The 26,260-nt window shown below is 46.1% G+C and overlaps 1 protein-coding gene across 4 annotated transcripts in view; it reads left to right on the top strand.

Moving 5' to 3' along the window:
• Positions 1–26,260, top strand: part of LOC141074235 (uncharacterized) — a 72,050-nt gene that overhangs the window by 28,179 nt on the left and 17,611 nt on the right. For 2 of the 4 annotated variants that reach the window (XM_073561822.1, XM_073561823.1), the window contains exons 5-10: positions 3,200–3,294; positions 3,441–3,531; positions 6,980–7,396; positions 18,315–18,454; positions 23,390–23,569; positions 25,226–25,298. In XM_073561822.1, coding sequence (XP_073417923.1) covers positions 3,200–3,294; positions 3,441–3,531; positions 6,980–7,396; positions 18,315–18,454; positions 23,390–23,569; positions 25,226–25,298 — 996 coding nt within the window. Of the gene's footprint in view, positions 1–3,129; positions 3,295–3,440; positions 3,532–6,979; positions 7,397–18,314; positions 18,455–23,389; positions 23,570–25,225; positions 25,299–26,260 lie in introns of all 4 variants that reach the window. The other 2 variants (XM_073561824.1, XM_073561825.1) reach the window with 2 other exon arrangements.

The raw sequence follows: 26,260 nt of genomic DNA, 5'->3' as shown, positions 1-26,260 counted from the left end.
TGTTATTCCCGCTCCCCGACAGATACATCGCCCCCACCGTAGTCCCGGAAGACTCTACCATGTGGGCAGTTCTACAGGACCTGCTCAGGTCAGAGGTCATAGTGCCAGTTCCACAGCAGGAGAGGGGAAGAGGTCATTACTCTTCCCTATTCTCCATTACAAAACCATCTGGCGAGGCCAGAACAATCATAAACTTAAAACCCCTAAATGCTTGGGTGGTATACAAAAGGTTTCGAATGGAATCAATACGTTTGGCGATTCAACTTATAGACAGGAATGCCGTCATGTGTACTCTGGACCTGAAGAGTGCATATTATCAGGTCCCCATCCATCCCTTATCTCAAAGCTTACGAAGATTCGCAATCAGCCTACCGTCCCGGACCTGCCACTTCCAGTTCCAGTGCCTTCCGTTCGGGCTGGCTTCGGCTCCCCGAATATTCACAAAGCTGGTAGTGGAGGTGGTAGCCTACTTGAGAAATCAGGGAGTCATTATAATACTGTATCTAGACGACTTTCTCCTAGTCGCAGGATCAGAAGAAAGGCTCATTTAGGACAGGAGCCGAACGATCAGAATACTGGAGTATCTCGGCTGGCTGATCAACGAACAAAAGTCAGACCTAAAGCCAGAAAGCAGGAAAATCTTCCTGGGAGTCCTTCTAGACTCAAGAGACAGAATATCCCGGCTACCGAGAAAAAAGCAGCGGATAATTCAGGACAGAGTCGGGACTACTGAGACATCGCTCCTCCATAAGAGGTGCAATGGAAGTCCTGGGTCTGATGACGGCTTGCATTCCATGCGTCAGATGGGCCCAGACCCATTCGAGGCCCCTGCAAAAAGAAATTCTCGCAGGATGGAACAGGCGTCAGGATTCTCTCGACAGGCCCATGTCCTTGCCAAACACTGTAAAAAGATCCCTATGGTGGTGGATACAGCCCCAGAACTTACAAGTGGGCGTGCTATGGACAACCTCGCCGCACGTGGTAATCACAACAGACGCCAGTACGTGGGGATGGGGAGCCCACGTAGAAGGGAGACTTTTCCAGGGAAGATGGCCGGTCAGCATCAGAAACAGATCCTCCAACTTCAGGGAGCTCTATGTGGTCTGGGAAGCCCTGCGTCAGAACCGGTCGGTAGTGAGAAATCGACATGTCCGGATATTGTCCGACAACACAACGGCAGTCTCATTCCTGAAGCACCAGGGAGGTCCAAAACATCGACCACTCCAGGCACTTGCAGGACGAATATTCGCCTGGGCAGAAGAGGTGGTCCTCTCCATAACGGCAATCCACCTGGAGGGTTCTCAGAACGTAGTAGCAGACTATCTAAGCAGACAGCAGGTCATCCCGACAGAGTGGGAACTAAACGAAGAAATCTTCCATCAGCTATGTCGGCACTGGGGGACCCCCAGTATAGACCTGTTTGCAAACCGGAAGAACTCAAAGGTCGCCAGATTCTACTCCTTGAACCCGGCGGACCACCCGGACGGAGTGGATGCCCTGAGCCAGGCCTGGAGGGAACCCCTCTTGTATGCATTCCCACCACTGGCGCTGATACCGGTGGTACTCGGGAAGATCCGCGAGGACCGCGCGTCGGTGATATTAATAGTGCCATACTGGCCAAAGAGAAGCTGGTTTCCGCTGCTAGGAGCCATGGCAGTAGGAAACCCAGTTGAGCTACCCATGAAGGGAGACGTTATCCACCAGGGTCCGATTCGCCATCCAGACCCAGCAAGGCTACACCTCTCGGCATGGATCCTGAAAGGGACATCCTGAGAACAAAGGGCTTATCTCAGCCGGTCATATCCACGCTACTGGTCAGCAGGAAACCGGTAACATCTGCAATCTACAGCAAAATATGCAAGAGATTCTGCCTGGAAGGTGGCAGGTCCGACCTCTCGGCAGGTACCCCCGACCTCCCTAGTGTCCTAGACTTCCTACAGTCGGGATATAATAAAGGCCTTAAACCTAGCACATTAAAGGTCCAGATTTCGGCGTTGAGCGCCTTCTTCGACAACCCTTTAGCCTACCATCCTGGGGTGGTAAGATTCATAACGGCCACGCAGCGTCTTCGCCCCACAATTAGGCAGCTCACCCCGCCCTGGGACCTCGGACTGGTACTCAGATCCTTTATGTAGGGACCCCTACACACCTAGTGAAAGAATGACCATTTGAACTCTCTCTCAGAAGACTGCTTTCCTGGTAGCCATTACCACAGCCAAAAGAATAGGGGAGATCCAGGCCCTGTCCACCAAAGATCCTTATTTCCAGATCAGAGATGATTAGATCCGGCATTTAACCCCAAGGTAGCCTCATACCAGAACATAAATCAGGAGATAGTGCTACCATCCTTCTGCAGCAATCCCTGAAATGAGAAAGAACAGCGTCTCCACTCCCTAGACGTAAGACAGGCAGTTATAAGCTATCTAGAGGCCACCAATGACTGGCGTATTGACTCAAACCTGTTCATCCTCTTCGGGGGTAAAAATAGGGGGAGAAAAGCCTCTAAGGCGTCCATCGCAAGATGGATCACTTCAGTAATTTCAGACGCCTACCAGTCAGAAGGCGCCAGCCCACCAGATACCTTAAGGGCCCACTCTACTAGGGCAGTTTCAGCCTCCTGGGCCGAATGCACAGGCGCCTCAGTCGAGCAGATTTGTAGAGCAGCAACTTGGGCCAGCCTGAATACATTTTGCAAGCACTACAAACTTGACGTGCTATCAGGCCAGCATACTGCATTTGGGAGAAAAGTTCTCCAGGCGGTGATCCCACCCTGAGGAGGTGCTTTGGTACTCTCCATGGTGCTGTCAGGTGGACGTCCTGGAAAATAGGTATTAGACCTACCGGTAATGATGTTTCCAGGAGTCCATCCTGACCGCACGGGTAGTTCCCTCCCTGTTATGTTATGTCATATGATGTAATATGATGGTATCATTAAAAGTTATGGCATTATCCACGCTGTGGTACTTGTTAAATCACTGAAGGAAAGGGGTGGGACGGGGCCTTTTAACCTCTTGTGTGCTTTCCTGTCCCTGTAAGGAGGAGGAGGACGTCCTCCATGGTGCTGTCAGGATGGACTCCTGGAAACATCATTACCGGTAGGTCTAATACCTATTTTCCGGGGTCACCTAGGTACCTCTATCCAGTCATTACACACTGAGAGTGCTCTTACAGTGTGTCTGCATGTGTGCGTTTCCCATAGATCGTCCCAGTAACGGAAATACATCAGTGAGATGTTCCAGCTCTTTAGATTCTAAGAGTTTCAAAGAGGAAAACAACAGCTCACAGGAACATCAGGTTAGTAGTGATGAGGATAAATGGCGAAATATTGACTTAAATCTGAACAGTGATCTTCAAATACTTGTGCAGATCTACTGTCCTAATAACGTTTCTCAAAAAATGTATCAAGTGTAACAGTGTTACTTATTGTTATTGTTACTCAGGATGAAAACCTACTCAATATTAAAGTGGAAGTTGTAGATGAAGACGAGGAGGATATTAGTAATGAGGAGAATCCTACAGATAGGAATCAAGGTGAGTAACAGACTCCACTACATAACTGTAGAGTTTCTACATCTTCTGCTGTATCACAAATTGGTCTAAATCCCCCGTGTCTTCTGTGTTCCTACTTCCATGTCAATAATGGACATCTGTATATTTCATCTTTATTTAAAGAGTGTAAAAGTGATACAGTTCGAACTTCGTGAAATTAAATTGTAGGATTGGCCATATAAGACTGTTCAATTTCTTCTTTTCCAGCCCTTACTTCGAGAGTGGCAAGTTTAGGGTCCTTGTCACATTGCAAGGTCCTCTTTAGTCAGTTGCAATTCTCTAACACATTGGTGTTTTTCCTGTCACCCGTGACAGCACCAACAAGAGAGGGTACCCACCCTTCAAGGACAGATCCCCTCTCTCGTTGGTTCTGTCATGGGTTCTGTACAAACACATTACCGGTAAGTAACATACATACCTGCACCTCAAACATCATTTGACACAAAGAAGAATTCCTAGCAATTTCTGTAATGGTGAGAGGGAAAAAAAATATATATATATCCCTTCTGTAGCGATGTTTTTTTGTTGTTTTTTTTTACTGTTCATGATTCAGAGTAAATAACCTGGTAAATGAGTTCTGCAGGTTATTACAGTATGCGTGGTGTTTTTTTTCCTTTGTGTATGCATGTAAATATTTATGTATTATACACTTATTAATTTTTTCTTCCATAGATTGTAAAAAGTATTTTTGGGATTTTTTTTTTTTTTAATTTATTTTTTTTGTTCACTTCTCTTTCCCTGTAATTGGGGCCTCCATAGGAGCCCCAGTTACAGGGTAAAACAGTCACTGGCCGAGCTATTAGGACTTAGCAGCTCTGCTATACCACCACATAACCACCAATTATGTGAGTGTCATGTCCTAAAGAATCATTAGCAATGCACTCACCTCATAGTCCTCAGTGAGCTCTGTTGCTGGTGAAAGAGAAGACTGCTATCTACACCCCGAGGTTCCTTGGGAATCAGACTTGCTGCTTGCTAAATTGCAACCATTGTTTCATATATTATCAATAATTCGGGGTTAAAGCCCAGGAACTAATGCCATAAATTTACTGTGCTCGGTCTTCTCTTTCAGCTTCTGTGTGTCATCTGGAGTACATGTATAGGTGTCATTGTCTAGTTGCCTGTCAGCTGCTTCAGACGGAATCTGTCCGCTGGTTTTCACTTCCCAAACTATTTATATGTGAATGTAGCTCTTTCAAAAACAAGTTCTGTAATGCCTTTTACTATACAGTCAGTTCCTCCGTAATTAAGAAAGCAACGTTTTAATTGATATGCAAATGAGGCTGAAGAGCTATTTGTAAATCTTATGCCTCTGTCACTCCAGCTCTATTCCCTTCCCAGCTCCGCCTACTGCTTGACTGACAGGCTATAAGCTGTGTGATTTTAGGCAAAGGAGCCTTCAGTTGAGCAAAAAGAGGCAGGGCTGGGAATAGAGCTGGAGTTGAAAGAAGCTTCTGATCCACAAATATCCTTCAGTCTCATTTGCATATCAAATAAAATGTTAATTAGTCAATAATGGAGAAGGGGACTGACCTTGTAAAGGTTCTGCTGGACTTGTCTTTGAAACAGCTACTTGCAAATTTAGATAGTTTAGGAAGTGAAATCCTTCCAACAGATTCTGTTTAAGTCCATTTCCATTCCCTCAGTGATCTAGAACTACCTATAGGAACACTACAGATAGCTCTTTAGATTTAGGCTTGGTAATACTACACATTTCAGCTACAAATAAACAAAATGTTGTGGTGTCTAAAAAGGATGGGTAACATTAATAAATAAAGGCTCTGCAGAATTTTGATGTAACGCTATTGCAAAGTTAATTTGTTGCTGTTGTTTAGTTGCATCACCTTTTATCTGTATACACTGTTTTAAATGAAGTTGTAGTATTGAAATGTCCCTGTATTCCTTTGTGTCTCGTGATAGAATAGTACAACACAACAAACTGGGTCATGGGTTGCTAATGGTCTGCTATTGTGTTGCTCTCCCTAAGGCCGGTTTCACATTCGCGCTTTTGAGCGCAGCGACGGCCTGCGCACGGCCGCCACTAAGCCCCGCCCCCTGCCCCGCCTCCACCAGTATCTCCGCCTCCGGGCGCATGACGTTGCATGAGTCGTGCGTCCCCTATCTTCATTACAGAGGGCGCAGGCCGTGCGCTGTCTGCGCACAGTCTGCGTTTGGCGGCGCATGCGTCCTTTTGACGGTGCGCCGAGCACAACCAAAATGCAACAGGTTGAGTTTGGCGCTGCTCGGCGCACCGTCAAAAGGACGCATGCGCCGCCAAACGCAGACTGTGCGCAGACTGCGCACGGCCTGCGCCCTCTGTGATGAAGATAGGGGGCGCATGCAACGTCATGCGCCCGGAGGCGGAGATACTGGTGGAGGCGGGGCAGGGGGCGGGGCTTAGCGGCGGCCGTGCGCAGGCCGTCGCTGCGCTCAAAAGCGCGAATGTGAAACCGGCCTAAGGGTACGTGCACACGCTGCGGAATGCTCTGCGGATTTGGCCGTGCGGATTTTGTAAAATCCACAGGTAAATCTGCAGGTCAAAAGACCTGCGGTTTTACCTGCGGATTGGCCTGCGGTTTTGCACTGCGGTTTATCATCTCCACAATGGAGGAGATGGCAAACCGCTGCGGAATCCGCAGAAAGAATTGACTTGTCAATTCTTTTTGCGGTTTCAAAACTGCGGAAAAATCCGCACCGTCTGCACTGCGGATTTGTATTCCCATAGGGAATAATGGTACTGTACACCGCAGCAAAAACTGCTGCAGACCCGCAGCGGCCAAATCCGCTGCGGAACCGCAGCAGAATCCGCAGCGTGTGCGCACACCCTAACAAAGGCCTTGTGGTGGTTACTCTCCCTACTCTGCTGTAATTTTACACTTACTTGCTTTTATAGGGAATCTATCACCAGGTTTTTGCCGCCTAATATGAGAGCAGCATAAAGTAGAGACAGACTCTGATTCCAGCAATGTGTCACTTAATGGTCTGCTTGCTGTAGTTTTGATAAAGTCACTGTTATATCAGCAGAAGATCTTCATTAGAGGACTAGTAAACCTGCTGCCAGGTAGTCCTCTCTATTCCTGAGCTCTGTATAACCCCGCCTCCACTGCTGATTGGCTGCTTTTTGCTTATGCACAGTGTTCAGCTGCCAATCAGTGGTGTGGGCGGGTTTATACAGAGCTCAACATTCAGAGAACTGATAAATCTGCAGCAGATAAAGCTGTGATGTTATCAAAGCTACAGCAAGCAGCCAAGTAAGTGACACATCGCTGGAATCATGGTCTCTACCCCTACTTCATGCTTCTCTCAGATGGGGTATGAAAAACCAGGTAACAGATTCCCCATAGCACATTGGACTACTGAAGAGTTCCAGTGAATTACAAATGAAAATTCAGTCATTAAGTCCATATATTTGTGTATATTTTTTCCTCAGGAGATGCACAGAACAGCACGAAAACCTCAAAAGAAGATTTTTCTTTAACTGCTAAGTGTAAAATAGAAAATGATGAAATGACACAAGTTTCCATAGGAGAAGATACCAGTATTCCCCACACAGCCCATGATGCATATCTATCACCCTATCTCTATAAACGGGAGACACATTTATCGAACACTGGCATCTCCGGTAGTACAGGTCGTGGCCGAACAAAACCCTTGTCTATTCATCAGAGAGTGCTAAATGGTGAGAAGCCATTTTCATGTTCTTACTGTGGAAAATGCTTTTCTTATAAATCGGATCTTATTCGACATGAGAGAATCCACACAGGGGAGAAGCCATTCACATGTTCTGAGTGTGGAAGAAGTTTTACCTATAAATCGGTTCTCATTCAGCATCAGCGGATTCACAATGGTGAGAAGCCATTTTCCTGTACAGATTTGGCAAAAGTTTTGCACTTAGAACCTTACTGTATTAGCATCAGCGAATTCACACAGGTGTCCTGAGTGTTAGAGGAGTTATCATACAACGAAAGTCAAAATCAAGAAGTAAGAAAAAGATTACAAGTAACTGAACAAGTCACTAATTCAGATAAATGTAAAGGTATCTATATCATAAAGAATTTTACTTGTGATTAATAATTACTTAGGCTAGTTTCACTCTAGCGTATGGAGGAGCTGCGGAGGGATGCGGACTTCCTCCGTGAAGCTCCGCAGACAGCCGCACCTCCACCAGTCAGCCCCGCCTCTGTCACCGTGTGGCCTGCGTACCCTATCTTTAGCATTGGGTACGCAGGCCGTGCCAATGTATGCGGTTGCCTCCACATGCGTCCTTTTGACGGTGCAGCGACCTGCGCCAAACGCAACATGTTGCATTTTGGTGCAGTCACCACACTATCAAAACAACGCATGTGGAGGCAACCGCATACATTGGCACGGCCTGCGTACCCAATGCTAAAGATAGGGTATGCAGGCTGAGCGGTGGAGGTGCGGCCGTGGGCGGAGCTTCACGGAGGAAGTCCGCATCCCTCCGCAGCTCCTCCATACGCTAGCGTGAAACTAGCCTAAAGGAGTAGTGAAGAAAGGAGATAGAAGGTAGAGAAACTTAGCATTCGGAAACCATGAGGACTAATCTAAACAGTAGATAGTATACACTATATTATACATGATAAAAAAAAAAAAACCTTCAAACGGAGAAGTCATAAAGGAAGTAGAGGGTATGGTGGATGTAAAAAAACTGTTAGGTGCGGAGAAAGGACCTAGTTGCCTGGTAAGATGGAGAAGCCAGAAAGGATTCCCAGTGAAACCATTTAGTAGCAGTTATGGTGATTTCTGCATGTGTGGCTATAATTTTTTCCGTATGATTAACTATAACTCCTCTAAAGAAAGTGGGTTCTACCAACTTCCAATGGTGAGGATTTGTTTTTTTTGCCTGGGTGAAGAATGTGTCTTAATGATTTTTTAGTAAGTGCACTTGGACATACTGTGACATGTAAAAGTTTGGGCACCCCTATTTAAAATTACTGGTATTGTGAACAATTCAACACGTTGATGATGAAATGATCTGTAACAGGTCTAAAGTTAAAGATGAATAAGCCGTGACTGTGAAGGAAGAGGCACACAATAGGGTAAACCCCTAATATAGGAGACAGTAAAAACAATAGTTTTGCACTCCTTGGGTGGTTGTATGAAGGCACAACCACTATAAAGGATTACATAGCCAGCTGCCCCTGCGCTGTGGCCAGGGCATGATCCACCAGAGGGAAATTACCAAAATAGGAAAAAAAAGATGTTTAAAAATTTGCTGCTTTGCTGGAAAGAAGTCTCTTGCTGCAAAATATTCATTAGAAGGTTCTTTATTGTCCACTACGTGTTTCAGTGTCATACTGACATCTTTATAAAGGACTTGTTGTTTTTTGTTTTTTTTACACTTCATTACGTTGCCAATTCGTCATTGAAACGAGTAGTGGAAAATAAAGAACCTTCTAATTAATACTGTAGTAAGAAACTTTCCAGCAACACAGAAAATTTTTAAACATGTTTTTTTTTTTCTTTTTGGTAAAGTTAACCCCTTTCCAACCTTAGATGTATAGTTGCGTCTATGGTTGGCTTCCCCTGTTCGCTGTGGGCTCCGGCGATGAGCCTGCAACTTTTTTCCTTCGCCTCATTGGGGGACACAGAGACTGTGGGTGTATGCTTCTGCTGCTAGGAGGCTGACACTAAGTGGGAAAAAAAGAGGCTAGCTCCTCCTCCGCAGTATACACCCTCTCCCCTATTGCGGGTGGAAATCAGTTTTTTGCTTCGTGTCCATGGAGGCACACATCTGGTTTTTCTCCAGACCTTGTCTTCGTCTTTTTCCCATGAAGATGTGACAGAGGCAACGGATCCTATTGAAAGGGTCCGATTTCCCCAAACCAACAACAGGCGAGCACGTGAGTGTCGCCTCCATGTATCCTCTCCCGCAGCGTGGGACACAATGCCGGACTTAGCCCCCCTAGGTATTGAAACCATGGGCTGTACAGAGGCACAAGACTAGTCCGTGCGGCCCCCACTGCTCCACCAATGCTCAGACTGCGGTGCTGCAAGGTGGCGGACGGTCCCTCTCCTCACCCCCTGAAGGGGTTAGATGGAGCTAGGGGTGCCTGCACCGTCCTATCTGTTTTTTTGTCAAAGACCCACTCATATACCTGCGCTGCAGGCGGAAGAGGATCATCGGAGAGAGGGTCTGGGAGGGCTCCTGGAAGTCTTCGGGCTGGAGCCCACAGTGCTAGCCATGCAGAGGATACATCAGGCGGCAACCTGGAACGCCGCATCGGTCAGTAGCGCCAGAACGCCCCCCCGCCGGTCGGGTAGGGGGAAAAATTGAGGCCGGATCTAGGCCGCGGCCGGAAGTCTCACCCCCGGGACCGCGCGCCACTTCCACCCTGCACTGGGCGACGATAGAAATCAAGGCCTCGGCTTCGGAGCGCGGCTAGGCCGTAAAGCGGAAGTACCGCCCCTAGGCCCGTTTTCACAGGCTGTCGCGCACCGCAGATGTCGGCGCGATTTGAAGGAAGATCCACGTCGGGGGGGGGGGGGGGGGTGCAGGACTGGGGTAAGTGCTCGAGAGGCCACGCTACAGGGAAAAACGAGGTGCTACCTCCTCCCCATAGACCCAGCAGCGGACAGATACAGCATGTCCGAGAAGGAAAAGGCGCACACGTTCTTTTACACTGCATGCATCTCTTGTCGGGCTGCGCTTCCGTGGGCGCAGAGCAAGCGTTTATGCGAAGCCTGCGATTCCGAACGCGCCCAGGAGCCCTCCCCTGCGACCGCGACCAATGTGTCAAATCCCCCGGAGTGGGCCCGATCACTGTCACAATCCATGGCGTCACGAGAGCAATAGTCCCTTCAAGCCCCAGATAGGGACAGGGACTGTGGCACGCTGTCTTTAGAAGGAACCTCCACCTCACTAGAGCCTCCGGCCTGCAGGGGCCGCTCTCACTCATGGCAGACCCGGAGGAAACGAATCCACGCGGTGTCGCCCAGTCCATCCGGTGCCTTGGCATCCGTAAGCTCTGCTTCTCGCTCCCCATCACCAGTGGTTGATAGCGAGCAGACCTCGGATTGCGACTCAGATGAGTCCTTTGACCTGGATACTCCAGGGTCACGTGAATCAGTGGACAGCCTCATAGAAGCCATCAATCAGACCCTGGGGATTAAGGATGATCCCGCAGCGGCTACGGGGCATAAGGTGGCATTTAAGCGAGTGAAGCGCCTGCACAGAACTTTTTTTTCCTCTCGCCCTGAGTTTGAGGACATAGTGCAGCGGAATAGAGAACGTCCAGACCGGCGTTTCTCGGGTCAAAAGGCACTCGAAACAAGGTATCCATTTGCTCCGGACCTCCGTAAAAAATGGATGGAATCCCCGATGGTGGATCCGCCGGTCTCACGCCTGGCCACTAAGACCCTGTTATCTGTCTCAAGTGTTTCCTCGATTAAGGATCCCACGGACCGCCTTATTGAGAGCTTAGCTCGGTCAATATATGAGGCGTCAGGGTCTCCACTCGCTCCCTCGTTTGTAGCAACTTGGGTAGCTAAGGCCAATGATATCATGGTCAGAAACATTAAACAAGATCGCGCAGGATCAGGATCTACCTGCAGAGATTTCGGAGGTCGCAGGTCAGATGGTGATGGCCGGAGACTATGTAATTAATGCGTCTTTAGATGCGGCCAATTGTTCGGCATTTGCTGCCGCTAATGCAATCGCTATCACAAGAGCCCTGTGGTTGAGGACATAGCGAGCCGATTCTACTTCTAAGAAGTCCTTGACTTCCCTGCCTTATCAGTGCGGCCGCCTATTTGGGGAAAAGTTGGACCAATTTATCTCTGACTCCACAGGAGGATAAAGCGGGTTTCTTCAACAAAAGGTCAAACCGCTTTTTCGTCACCCTTTTCAGGCACGTTTTCGCAACCCCGGGTGGATTACAGGGCCCAATTCCGCCGCCTCAGGCCACCCCAACCAGGATAGGGAGCGGCAGGTCTCATGTCGAGCCAACCCATTGGGGAGAATGCGTGCTCAACAGGCCAGATCGAGAGGATCCAGATCCCAAAGATCATCAGCCAAATGACTTGAGGCCTTTACCAGACGACACCAGCAGGGTGGGCGGCCGCCTACTCTGGTTTCACCACGTCTAGGCCAACGTCTCTCACGACGCATGGGTAGAAGAATTGGTGTACTCGGGTTACAAAATAGAATTTGTCAGATGCCCTCCAAGACTGTTTTTTCTTTCCCAGCTTCCCAGGGTAGATGCCCAGGCAAGGGCTCTATTGGGAGCCATCAAATCGCTCAAGCACAACGGAGTCATTATTCCAGTGCAGGAACACGAAAGAGCTCAGGGATTCTATTCCAACCTCTTTGCGGTTCCCAAAAAGGACAGGTCGGTCAGGCCTGTGTTGGACCTGAAGCTTCTGAACAGATTCGTCAGGATCAAACATTTTTGGATGGAGTCTCTCCGTTCAGTCATATCTGCCATGGAGCAGGGAGAATACTTGGCCTCATTAGACATCCAAGATGCATATCTGCATATTCCCATTTTTCCTCCTCATCAGAGGTTCCTACGCTTCGCCATCAACGATCAACATTTTCAGTTCGTAGCACTACCGTTCGGGCTAGCCACAGCTCCCAGAGTGTTCACAAAGGTTATGGCAGTTGTCATGGCCATACTGCATTCTCGAGGCATAGTCGTCTTGCCTTATCTGGATGACCTCAAAGGCCCTTCAATACGGGCATGCGAGGAAAATGTTAGCATCATGCTGGATACTCTTGCCCGCTTAGAGTGGTTGGTCAATGTGAAGAAGTCATCCTTTGTGCCAGCTCAGAAGATCTCCTTCTTGGGAATGATCTTTGACACTTGCCGAGGATTGGTGATTCTCCCTCAGGTAAAGGCACTGGCTCTCCGGCAGGGAGTCCGGGCACTTCGCCAACCAGTCCCTCATACCATCCGATCTGGGATGAGGATTCTAGGAAAAATGGTGGCAGCAATGGAAGCGATACCTTTCGCCCAGTTCCATCTTCGCCCCCTGCAGCACGCCCTCCTGTCAGCTTGGGACAAGAGCCCTTTCACGCTCGATCAGCAGTGTCGTCTGTCCTCTCAGGTCAGACAGTCTCTCTCTCTCTCTCTCTCTCTCTCTCTCTCTCTCTCTCTCTCTCTCTCTCTCTCTCTCTCTCTCTCTCTCTCTCTCACCAGTTCCTCTCTGACACAGGGGAGACCATTGGCTGGTGGTGACAACTGACGCCAGTCTCCTCGGCTGGGGAGCGGTGTTTCACCACCACACAACCCAGGGACGATGGTCGCCACAGGAGGCACGCCTCCCGATCAATTTATTGGAGATACGAGCAATTCGGCTGGCACTCCAGAAGTTTCATCACCTCCTAGCAGGCCGCCCTGTCCAAACTCAATCGGACAACGCCACGGTGGTGGCTTACATAAATCACCAAGGGGGCACTTGCTGCAGAGCAACCATGCGCGAGGTAGGGCATGTTCTTCAGTGGGCCGAAGCAAACCACTCAGTGATTTCAGCAGTTCACATCCTGGGCGTGGAAAACTGGGCAGCAGACTTTCTCAGCCGGGAGGGTCTTGCTTCCGGAGAGTGGTCTCTACATCCCCAAGTCTTCCAGCAGATTTGTCAGCGGTGCGGAACACCGGATGTGGACCTGATGGCTTACAGAGTGAACGCCAATGTGCCCACATATGTCGCTCGGGCCAGGGACCCGCAGGCAATCGCGGTGGATGCGTTGGTTCTGCCATGGAACCAGTTTCGCCTCCCGTATCTCTTTCCCCCGCTGCCACTACTTCCAAGAGTCTTCAAAAAGATCAAGACTGAAGGGGTGCCAGCAATCCTGCTGGCCCCAGATTGGCCCCGTCGAGCGTGGTACGCAGATCTAATGCTGCTACTCACTGACGTCCCTTAGCGTCTACCAGAGCGCCCGGATCTACTTTCTCAAGGGCCAATTTGCCACCCGAACTCAGGGGCCCTATGTTTGACGGCGTGTCCGTGTTGAATCTTGGATTCTAAGCCGGGCAGGGTTCGGGAGCAAGGTGGTCGCTACAATGATTAGCGCCCGGAAGCCTGCTTCAGCACGAGTTTACCACCACACCTGGAAGGTGTTCTAAACTTGGTGTCGAGGCCGTGGTGTTTCTCCGCTGAGATTCTCGATCCCCCAACATCTTGGCTTTTCTAGAGTCGGGCCTAGACTCGGGCTTGGCCCCGAGTTCCCTCAGGAGACAAATATCGGCCTTATCCATTTTGTTCCAGTGCAGAATTGCTACCAATTTGCAGGTGAATACTTTTATTCAGGGAGTCTCCCATTTGGTACCTCCCTATAGGGCGCCTATGAACGCCTGGGACCTTAACCTGGTACTAAGTGTTCTGCAGGAAGCTCCATTTGAACCACTGCAGGATGTGTCTTTGAGGTACCTTTCCTGGAAAGTGGTGTTTGTAAGAGAATGGTCAGCCATAATATACTGAGCGGCCATGTTGTCTCTAGCAGCCATTTTGTTGAAAGTTAGAGAAGATTCAACTTTTACAAAAGAGCTAATAACATGTACTAAATGGAGGATGGAAAATGAGATCACGTCTCTTACCAACTTCAGTAGATGTGCATAGAGGAAGATTGGATCAATAGGGGAATAGGGTCACCAAATATATGGTCAATATGCTTATACGTGATAGTGTGGTAGCGAAAAGTAAAGTAATTAGAATGTCAGGATGTAAGAATTTATGGACATAGATCGATTGGAGACAATAAGATTTTAGGACAGTAGCCATAGATACCAATGACTTATGGGTTTTAGTGTTGCTTGGAGAAATGTTAATTAATATCTTCGTATTATGTCATTATATTCTCTGTTCTAAACCACGTTTCTGTAGATTACCATGAAAACGCCTTAGAATTATAATGTTAATGCCCTCTGCGGCAAAATGCAGCTTTCTTTGTTCTGATAATGTATAAGAAGCTCTTGTTACTGTTGCTTGTTGCCATTCCATCGCCATCATGCCACTGTGCCTCACCATGGCCAGGGCACAGAGCCTTATCACCGCTAGACCTCCTAGCAAATCTCTGCCCGTCTGAATTCCTGTTTTTGCCTGCATATTCCGACTCCTCTGTTATTCTGTATCTGTTTTGCCTTGTATCTCCAAATAAACTTCAACCTCAGCTTCGAGAAGAATTGTCTGCAATTTTGTCCGGCTCTTCCAACTCTCCCGATAAGAACATTTTCTTACAGTGTTCCTGGTGGCCATCACTTCTATCAGGCGGGTCTCGGAGGTGGCGGCCCTATCCTGCCGAGCTCCGTTCCTCACTTTCCATAAGGATAAGGTGGTGCTCAGACCAGCCCCTCCTTTTCTCCCGAAGGTCGTGTCCTCATTTCACATTAATGAGGATGTTGTCTTGCCTTCTTTTTGTCCAGCACCGGTGCACCATGTGGAAAAGGCTCTTTACACGTTAGACCTGGTAAGAGCCCTCCGGAGGTTCGTGTCGAGGACGGCGCCCTTTCGTCAGAATGACATGCTGTTCGTGCTCCCCGAAGGGCGCAGGAAGGGACTCGCTGCCTCAAAATCGACCATAGCCAGATGGATTCGTTTGACTATTCAGGAGTCCTACCGCATTAGAGGCACGCCGATTCCAGCAGGGATCAGAGCGCATTCTACTCGGGCTGTGGGAGCCTCTTGGGCGCTTTGGCATCAAGCTTCGACGGAACAGGTTTGCAAGGCAGCAACCTGGTCCAGCCTGCACACATTTGCCAAACATTACAATAGCCATACTCAGGGCTCAGCGGATGCGAGCCTGGGTAGAAGGATTCTCCAAGCAGCGGTGGCACACCTTTAAACAAAAGGTGCATGTAGCTTGGGTCGGTGAGTCAATCTCCCACCCAGGCCCTGCTTTTGGACGTCCCACAGTCTGTGTCCCCCAATGAGGCGAAGGAAACATGGATTTTTGTGAGAACTCACCGTAGAATCCTTTTCTCCGAGACGCTCATTGGGGGACACAGCACCCACCCTATTAGCCAGTTGGCTCTTGTTTTGATTAAATTAATATGTCTACTTATTTGATATAGGGGTGGTGTTTTTCGTTAGACATGTACCTGTATTAAGGCTGATTTTGTTGTCCTCCTACTGCTTTGGCACCAAGCTGATTTCCGCCCGCAATAGGGGCGAGGGTGTATACTGCGGAGGAGGAGCTAACCTCTTTTTTTCACTTAGTGTCATCCTCCTAGCGGCAGAAGCATACACCCACACACACAGTATCTGTGTCCCCCAATGAGCGTCTCGGAGAAAAGGATTTTACGGTGAGTTCTAACAAAAATCCATGTTTATGGCACATGACAGCTGATTTCATTAGCTGTGGAAAATCTTTGGTTATCATTATACCTGTAATGAGGGCTCTGGTTGCCACTACTGTGAGAGTGGAAGGAGCTGGATGTGGCTCGTGCCCCTCTCTGATCTGAATGTGACTTTCTAGGTCAGAAAGCTTGGGGACCACTGTTGTAGAGAATCCTTTGCAGGCAATGACTGCCTGATGTTTGGAAGCCAAGGACCTCCTCAAACGCTGGGTTTCCTAATTTGTGATGCTTTGTCAGCCTTTACTGCAGCTGGCTTGAATTGTTACTTGTTTGTAAGTCTTGCTGCCTTAAGTATTTTTTTTCTTTAGCATGTGAAATGCATTCTCAATATGGCTAAGATCTGTTGATTGATGAAGTAATTGCATAATCTCCCACTTCTTTGCCTTAAAAAAACCTCCTGGGTTGCTTTTGGGTCGTTGTCCATCTGTACTGTAAAGCGCTGTACTATCAACCTTGCTGCATTTGATTGAATCTGAGCAAAAAGTATAGCCCTGTACACTCGAATTCATCCGGCTACTGTCTTCAGTCACATCAACGTGACCCAGTGGCATCGAAAGCCATGCATGCCCATGCCATCACACTGCCTCCACCATGTTTTACAGAGCATATTGTGTGCTTTGGATCATGAGCCACTCCAAGTCTTCTCCATTCTTTAATTTTCTTCTTCTCATCATTCTGGTACAGATTAAACTTGGTTTCAATTGTACAAAAAATGCTTTGCCAGAACTGAGCTGGCTTCTTTAGGCTATGTGCGGATCCGCAGGTAAAACCGCAGGTAAAGTGACCTGCAGTTTTCCCCTGCGGTTTGACACCTGGACAATGGAATAAGTGGCAAACTGCAGAGGAATCCGCAGAAAGAATTGACATGTCATTTCTTTCTGCGGATTTAAAACTGCAGCTTTTCCGCAGTGAAAAATCTGCAGCATGTGCACAGCTGATTGTAAGTCCCGTAGACTTGCATGGTACTGTACACTGTCTGCGGAACTGCTGCGGATCCGCAGGGCCAAATCCGCTTTCTGCAGATTCCGCTGCGGTTTGACACCTATTCCATTGTCCAGGTGTCAAACCACAGGGGAAAGCCGCCGGCCAATCCGCAGGTAAACCGCAGGTCACTTTACCCCACTGAAAGGGAGTTTCCTTGTCTCGCAGGATGGTCAATAAGGGCTTGAGTGCCAGTGTGGTTAGAAAGGTCTGGCATAATTAAGATTGGTTTGTTATTGTATGTGAGACTTTGCTTTTTCCCCGGCTGCGGCAGATAACGTCTCTGGGGGTTCTTCTGAGTCAGGAGGGCAGAGAGCTCTATGGACCCTGTCGATCTTTATTGGAGATTTCAGGGGACGACCAATTAGGTTGTTGAAAAAAGACAATAAGGACAAAAGGAATGTCAGTAGTGTTGAGTAATTCTGGCAATCCTCAGATGTGGAGATGGTTCATTCTGTTTCTATTTTCTAAATCATCCAGGTTTTACTTGGTTTTTAGTGAGCTGCAAAGTGCCAAAGCTCTAGGTAAAATCATCTACAGAATCAGCTAGTGATCTAATCCACATAAACCTAACCAGTCAAGTACAATAGGATCATAGCATGGCCAGAAGTGTACTTATAAAACTTAACCTTTAATGGGTATATAAAAAACAACAGCCAATGTATATCTTGGACATACATACATAATTTTTTTTTACAAAGTGCAAGTGCTCATGATTAACAGTACTCTATTTAAAAAATGGTTGGATCTCGCCCATACACACTTGTTCATTCCATTCTCAGATCTGTCCGACCTTGGCGGGAAATATAAAAGTGGAATATTCCCTGTATTACTCCTTGTCGTGCCCCTGCTTTTGCTCCCACCCACACAGGGGCAGTACTCAAGTGTAGACTTATTTAGGGGTAGCCCATATAAACCGTGTAACCTCCCAATGTGTTTCTTCTCCTGTTCAGGGAATTCATCAGGGGAGAGAAGATAGATATGTGGGTGCTTGCAGTGGCAAGTTAAACCCGGCTAGCTGGCTAGTAGTGTCAGTGCTCCTGTCTAGAGATAAATGGTTTGCCCTGTCTATTTTATTATCGATACTGATTGTTTTAACTTGGTAATTAGAATTAAAAGATACATTTTTATTATCTCTTGTCTCACCTTACTTTTTATCTTTTATGGCACGTACCGTAATAGATTATGCTTGTAATGTACCATTAAAGGTTAAGTTTTATAAATACACTCCTGGCCATGCTATGATCCTAAAGCTCTCGGTAAGCCAAAGATCTTTCTTCCTTCTCAAAGTTACCCATCATGTGGGTGACAAACTCTCTGTGGTACATTCTGCTCCTTTACACCTGCCAAGCTTGCACTTACCCCCACTGGCTGGGGAGCAGCAGCTGTTTGCTAACAATTAGGATTTAGCATTTATTCGGGAGGAGTTCTGAGACGCTCTACATTGTTGTTTGCTTCTCATTTCAGTTTTCAGCACTACTAGAAGCAATCACGGACAGGATACCAACGTGGACCTTTCGGCAATTGGAATGGAAATGGATAAAGCTGAAATGGCTGAGAAGTTATTAGACCTCACAATGGAGATCATCAATCTCCTTACTGGAGAGGTGAGGAATTCTGGAAAGTCCATGGCATTATTTCTATATTCATAAATCAGTCATCACTGAGGGAGAGGATTAAAAAATACTGGAATTATCAAATTCTACTGTAACATCACTGAAAAGCAGAATGCAAAAAAAGATCCCCATTGTTCCGGCATCCAGGCTGCTCCTCCGAGGCAGCTGGACCAGGGCAGACTTCACTTGTGTGGTTGGTTTTAAAAGTCGCGTACTTAGTGATATAAGGTCCACCTGTGTACAAAGTGTCACATTCTGTTAGTATAAATCCTTAATGGAATAAAATTCTTGAACTTGTGAGCGCTGCTTAACAAAGTATCACATCCAGGTTGTATAAAGAGTTTAACCATTTCCCAACGCGTTTCGAAGTACATTACACTTCCTCACGGGATGACATGATTCATGTCATCCCCTGAGGAAGAAGTGTAATGTACTTCGAAACGCGTTGGGAAATGGTTAAACTCTTTATACAACCTGGATGTGATACTTTAAGCAGCACTCACAAGTGCAAGAATTTTATTGCATTAAGGATTTATACGGGCAGTCACGGAGTGGACCTTTGGACGTGCAGCAAGCTGACAATTGATCTATATGCCTTATTCTCTCCTGGAAAGGGTGAGTAGATTTCTGTTATTTCTTCCAATAATTACCCGGATAAGACCCTATTGCGCTCTCTTTGCTATAGTCTGTACACATTCTGTTAATATAAGTACACCTGCTCCAAAAGACCCCTGAATCTGCAGCACGGCACCATCTTCTGGGATATATGATGACTAATCTGGGTTTCAGGGCTTCTATGAGCTGAAAGTCACTGTTAGGATATGTGCACACGTAGTGAAATCTGCTGCGTTTCCGCAGCGTTTTTGGCTCTGCGGATCCGCAGCAGATTCTGCTGCGTTGTACAGTACCTTTATTTTCAATGGAAAAAAAAAGCGCAGTGCACATGCTGCGGCTTTTTCTGCGCGGTTTTGCTGCAGTTTACAATCCGCAGCATGTCAATTGTTTGGTGCAGAAACGCTGCAGTTTTACATCTCATCCATTATGAGGTGTAAAACCGCAGGACTTATGTCCTGCGGATTTACCTGCGGTTTTCTCCAAAATCCGCACACCCAAAAAACTACGTGTGCACATAGCCTTGAAATGCAAGTCCATTGAGCCTTGCACTCATGTCAGTCACATAACTCTGAAGTGGATTGCAGCTGTGCTCAACAGTGGAATCTATGGCCGGTTATTATAATGCTCCTAGACTTCATGTACATGTACACAGGTTTACCAAATATACATTTTAATGGGAACCTGTCAGCAGGAATGTGCATAGTAACCTACAGACAGTGTCAGGTCAGTGCCGTCATACTGATTAAAATGATATACTGATAATACTGATTAAAATGATATAAAACTGTGCCGCTAACTATAGACCTGTCTCTAATCTTCCCTTCATCTCTAAACTCCTGGAACGCCTGGTCCACTCCCGTCTTATCCGCTATCTCTCAGAAAACTCTCTTCTCGACCCTCTCCAATCCGGTTTCCGCTCTTTACACTCCACTGAAACTGCCCTCACTAAAGTCTCTAATGATCTGCTAACAGCTAAATCAAATGGTCACTACTCCATGCTAATTCTCTTGGATCTCTCTGCAGCATTCGACACTGTGGATCATCAGATCCTCCTCACTATGCTCCGTTCCATTGGCCTCAAGGATACCGTTCTCTCCTGGTTCTCCTCCTATCTCTCCGACCGCTCCTTTACTGTATCTTTTGCCAGTTCCTCCTCCTCTCATCTTCCCCTTACTGTTGGGGTCCCCCAAGGATCGGTTCTAGGCCCCCTCCTCTTCTCCTTGTACACTGCCCCTATTGGTCAAACAATCAGTAGATTTGGTTTCCAGTACCATCTCTATGCTGATGACACCCAATTATACGCTTCTTCTCCTGACATCACGCCAGCCTTTCTAGAAAACACCGGCGATTGTCTAAATGCTGTGTCTAATATCATGTCCTCACTATATCTGAAACTGAACCTGTCAAAGACTGAACTCCTGGTGTTTCCTCCCTCTACTAATGTACCTATACCCGACATTGCCATTTCTGTTTGTGGTTCCACTATTACTCCCCAGCAACAGGCCCGCTGTCTTGGGGTCATACTTGATTCCGAGCTTTCCTTTGCCCCCCACATTCGATCACTGGCTCGCTCTTGTCATCTGCACCTCAAAAACATTTCTAGAATTCGACCTTTTCTTACCTTTGACTCTGCAAAAACTCTTACTGTTTCTCTTATTCATTCTCGTCTCGACTATTGTAACTCTCTTCTAATCGGTCTCCCTCTTACCAAACTCTCCCCTCTCCAATCTGTCTTGAATGCTGCAGCCAGGATCATATTCCTCACCAATCGTTACACCGATGCCTCTACCTTGTGCCAGTCATTACACTGGCTACCCATCCACTCCAGAATTCAGTATAAACTTATTACCCTCACTCACAAAGCCCTCCATGGCTCAGCACCACCCTACATCTCCTCCCTTGTTTCAGTATACTACCCTACCCGCGCCCTCCGTTCTGCTGATGACCTGAGGTTAGTATCCTCAATAGTCAGAACCTCCCACTCCCGTCTCCAAGACTTTACACGTGCCGCGCCAATTCTTTGGAATGCACTTCCCAGGTCAATACGATTAGTCCCCAATCCCCACAATTTTAAGCGTGTCCTGAAAACGCATTTATTCAGACTGGCCTATCGCCTCAACACATTAACCTATCTATCCCTGTGTGGCCCAGACAAAAGTTTTATCATAACCAGGTTCCCCGCATCATTCTCCCACATGCTTTATGCACCCATTAGCCCTCTGTGTTTGTACTGTTACACACCTAACATTATGGTTGGTCCATACAATCAGGGCAATTGTTACCACCCACCTTTCGTGTCTACCTCTTTCCTCATAGACTGTAAGCTTGCGAGCAGGGCCCTCATTCCTCTTGGTATCTGTTATGATCTATGTGATTATTGTTATGCTGTAATGTCTATTGTCTGTACAAATCCCCTCTGAAATGTAAAGTGCTGCGGAATATGTCGGCGCTATAGAAATAAAATGTAGTATTATTATTATTATATATTGGTTGATGAAATCCGTCTTGTGGTTGTTTAACCTTTTATGTTCAGTTTTCAGCTAATGATATGCTCGTGCTCTGGGGCGGACTGTGGGGGTCTTCATGTAGTGCACTGCTTACATATTCATCAGTATAGCTTCTGACAAGTCACTGATCCCGCACTGACCTGCCCCCTAATTTACCCACTGTATATCTTTATCATTTTGAAAACAAAAAAAAAATTACATTAATCATGCCGGCGCTGTAGCATGATCGCATCTACAATGTCGGGTCTAACCTGACATTGTCTGTAGGTTACTGTTCGCAATCCTGCTGACAGGTTCCCTTTAACAAGACATCTTCTTTGAATCCTTTTTATTTAGAACACACATACAAACCTGACAAGAAAAAAAAACATCCACCAGACCTGTCAAGGAAGACACTAATCAGAGCTTCAACAGAGACACCAACAATAAATCTTCTGAAGCTGCAAAGATCGGCAGCGGGGATTGCAGTATCTATCCTGAAAGGGGTTGTCACAAGTTAAAAAATGTGAGAAATTGCAAAGTGCTTGTAAAAACGAGCAACTTTGTAATTTATCCCATATTAAAAATAAAGGGATTTTTTAGTTGTATGTTCTCTCTACCAGGCTGTCTTTGGTAGCAATATAACACCAAAGGGAGGAGGTGAATAACCACCTCCGAAGAGTATAATCCTTTAAAATGTATTCTTTATTAAATAATTATATAGTATTGCAGAAAATCAGAACAAACTACTGGACACGATGTATACAGAGACAGGATGTTGCCAATTTAACAGCACAGTGTAAAAATAAGCCGTAGGTAAAGAAATTTAAAGTATAATCCCAAATAATTTTGTAAATAGCAGCCCCCAGAAAAAGTGCCAAGTGCAGACATGTCAGTTCCATGCTAGACGATATTGCACAAATCCCTAAATATTTATCATAACATATGTTTTAATGAGAAATATATGTGCACTAAAAGTATCACATACAACAATAACATATGTACATGTGTAAACCAGATCCACATTAGTAGCAGCATAGGTATAAGGTGCAATGTACTAGTCAGCAATGACATGGATGTGAGACCGCAGGTGAAAGAGGGCTAAAGGGCAAACCTATGTGGTGAAAAAAATGGAGAGTACGAAGATAAACTTACTAGTGTGCTGGTAACTGTCCCCGCCGCCCCAACGCACGTTTCGTTTAGACTTCCTTAGGGGTGAACTCGGCCAATGGTGGGTCCAAGGTCCCTCATTTGCATGTGAAATAATTCATTTTGATCAGCCACTAAAATATATACTGCTGGTATGAACTTTTTTTTCTAAAGGGGCTATGTTCCCTATATAACTAAGTACTTGAATGTGTCTTGGAGGTAGCAGAGTGCTTTTAAATTGTTTGTTCATTGGTCTTGAAAAAACAAAAGGCTAAGGTCAAGTTCCCATATTGCGGATTTGTCATGCAGATTTCGCCCTGCAAGTCGATAGTAGAATACAAATAAATGGGTTTATGGATTTATAATCCAATCCACAGTGAAAATTTTGCATAATGTGTGAACATAGCTTTAAGCTCTCTTCTAGTGGACAGGCATTGGGACATGTTGAAAAACTGAGTCAGCTTTAGGCTCTCATTGGATGACCACTGTAGTGCAAGGTTCAAAACCAATGTGTTGAACCAGATAATCAGTTTCCATGCTGTTCCCAGTATTTAGTGACAGGAGTTTTCAGAATGTCATGACATCACTTTTTCTATATAACTTGGCACAAATCGGGAAAAAAACACACAAGGATTTCTGCCCCTGGATGATATTTGCCATTTGTATTCATGTACAGGACTGTATAATCATGAAGAAAACCCATCAGGACGTCTCGCTCAACCAACCTGGATGTGAAGGATGGAGCAAAACCCAGAACCGTGTAAACGTGCGTCTCCCCCATTCACTAATGCACAAGAGGAACAATGATAAAATCTTAGCGCTTACATGCAAGATGATTCATCTTTTGACTGGAGAGGTGAGAACTGCTGGGACGGGACACGGTACCACATGGGAGCTGCCTGGATAATCGTTATGTATTTGTCTGAGATTTCTATAAGGTGTCATCAGAAAATGGCTTATTGTTTAAATCTGGTTTTATGGTAAATGTATTACATTTTTTTTGTTAATTTTCCTAATCTTTATAAAATATCATAAATCTTGCACTTTTCCCACTTTTCATTAGGATGGGAGCCGACTATTGCTGCTTTTACCTATGTGGCTGCTAAAAAGAACTAATAGAAATAGAGATCAGCAGATCTGGCAAAATTCAAGTTCTCCTGTTTGCACAAATATTCCTGGCAAATTCAACTTGCAGAGACGTTATCGTCTGTGAACTTAATGCCTGTTTTTGTGCACTGGAGGTCTCTCCAGACACTGTAGCTTAAAAAAAAAAACCACTTGGTTTACAATACCACTTACCTCTCTGGCTTGTCTACCCCTCTGTTACCCGTGTGGTCCTGGCACATCTTCTGATCACCACAGTTTGCGCTGAACTAGACAAGAATCCGTCTCTAAGGTCTGGGAGGGTTCTGCTCATGCGCGTGAAAGGTTACATCGTCACAATTTCAGCACAGCAGGCTATGGTTGAAGATGCAGCCAAGACTGTACAGGTGACAGGAGCAAAGGGCCAGAGAAATAAAGTAAGTGTAAGGTTTTGTTTTTTTTTTTCTCTGAACACCCTTTACGGCTCATGAAAATGGCACCCAACTGCCATCATCTTGCCGAATCCACATGGAAGCAAATAAAAAAAGAAAAAATCCACACGTTGGTGAATGCTGATTTCTGGAATATTTGAGTAGAATTCAATTCCACTTGAATATATTCGCTCCTTTTTAATTTCAAGTCTTATATTAGGCCTAGTGGTCAGTGTGAAAATGGCAATACTGTGAAGAAAAACAGTAGGTGATTTCCTAACAACACGTTCTTTTAAAGGGAATCTGTCAGCAGGGTTTTGTTATTTAATCTGAAGACAGCAGGAGATAGATGCTGATACACAGAATTCAGGGATGTCACTTGTCAAAGTGTGTGCTGTAGTTGAATAACTGTGAAGGATTTATCACTAAGAGGTTAACATTGGCGGACTATACTAGTCTGGCAACGCAAACTCCTGTGATAAACAGCTCACTGTCTATGGACTTTGTACACCGAGAGCCTGGTGTGGGCGGAGTTAGCTTTTTCACTTCTGCTTATTTCTATGTTTAAAAGCTCAGATTGTGTCAGAACTGCTGCTCCCAGTAAACTAAGTGATACATAATTGGATTCCTCTTCTCTTTGTCTACATTACGCTGCTCTCAGATGAGGTAGAAAAAACCTGCTGACCGATTCCCTTTAAGTGGCCTACACCCCCTTATAAATAAATGCTCGGCTGAATGCTTGTGTGTTCTCTAAGGGCAGAGTGGAGTAGGCCACTACCAGACATCTCTGGAAGCTGCCCATCTAGCTGTAGAACAAGAGGCGAGGACGCGTCATTTCAAACTTCCCGATCCTTCTCGACCTCATCATGTGCTAGAAAAGAGTCTTGAAGCCTCCAGAGACATCAGCGTGTCGTCCAATCCCACCATATAGATGGATTCAGCTGACTGTACCACGTATGTTGTCTTTTAGGGTGTCACAGTCTTATCTGTTTTCTCAGGAATGGAATGATTTAGAAGCTATGAATCAATACATGGACATGACTGAGAATCAGCAGTCTGTGAATTCACACGGTAAGAGTTCAATTACATGAGCAAATAATCATGTTAATGATTAAATTTCCCATCTGAACTTATGAGGAGCCAACAATGTTGGACAAGTGTTTGTACAGGAAGGGAATCGTGAATTAAATGATTGAATAATGATCGTTACATGCTAACATTGAGCGTCGTGCACTGTGGTCACACAGATATAATCTGAAGTGTTGACGTCATTAACGTACACATCCCATAAATGATTCCTTTCTTATGCATAAATTCATAAAGTATTGTACAAACATTTCCATTGATACTGTTAAAAAATTATTTAGTCAAATTAATGAAGCAATTTTTTTCCCCGCTAATTACGAATATATACTCGCTCCATCTGTTAATATGTCCTCGTTACAATGCTTTAAAGCACAAAATGACTGTTCAAACGAAGTCCCACCACTCGGCGCTTCACGGCGGAACCAAACCTTTATATACCCCTTCCCACCTGCTTGTTTTCCCTCAATTGTCCCCCCTCTTCTTTTATTGACAGCTTTGACTTGATCAGGCCACAGAAGGGAGGAGATGGAGGGAAACCAAGCAGGTGGGAAAGTGTATGTAAATTATTGGCCCCACCATGAAGTACCGAGTGCCTGTACTTGTTTTGAACAGTCATTCTATGCTGACAGAGTCCTTTTTCTCTATCGCTTCATTGAGGAAGACTGGAAACCATGGTTGTATGCTACTGCCACTAGGAGGCTGACACTATGCACAAAAAAAAGTTAGCTCCTCCTTCGCAGTGTACACCCCCACCAACCGGCACTGGGTTAATCAGTTTTAGCTTAGTGTCTGTATGAGGTGGACACGGGTCTTATACTAGGCCCATATCTACCTCGGTTTTTGGTGTTTTCCAGTAACGTCTCCATTTTTTATTTTACATGGATCTTCTCCTTTACCTCTGTGAGGGATACAGTGTGAAGTGACACTGTACTCCCACGTAGAGACGG

Source organism: Dendrobates tinctorius, unplaced genomic scaffold, assembly GCF_039654945.1.
Source record: "Dendrobates tinctorius isolate UK_male_01 unplaced genomic scaffold, ASM3965494v1 ptg000331l, whole genome shotgun sequence".
Classification (NCBI taxonomy): domain Eukaryota; kingdom Metazoa; phylum Chordata; class Amphibia; order Anura; family Dendrobatidae; genus Dendrobates; species Dendrobates tinctorius.
This window is presented reverse-complemented; position numbering and strand designations above follow the sequence as displayed.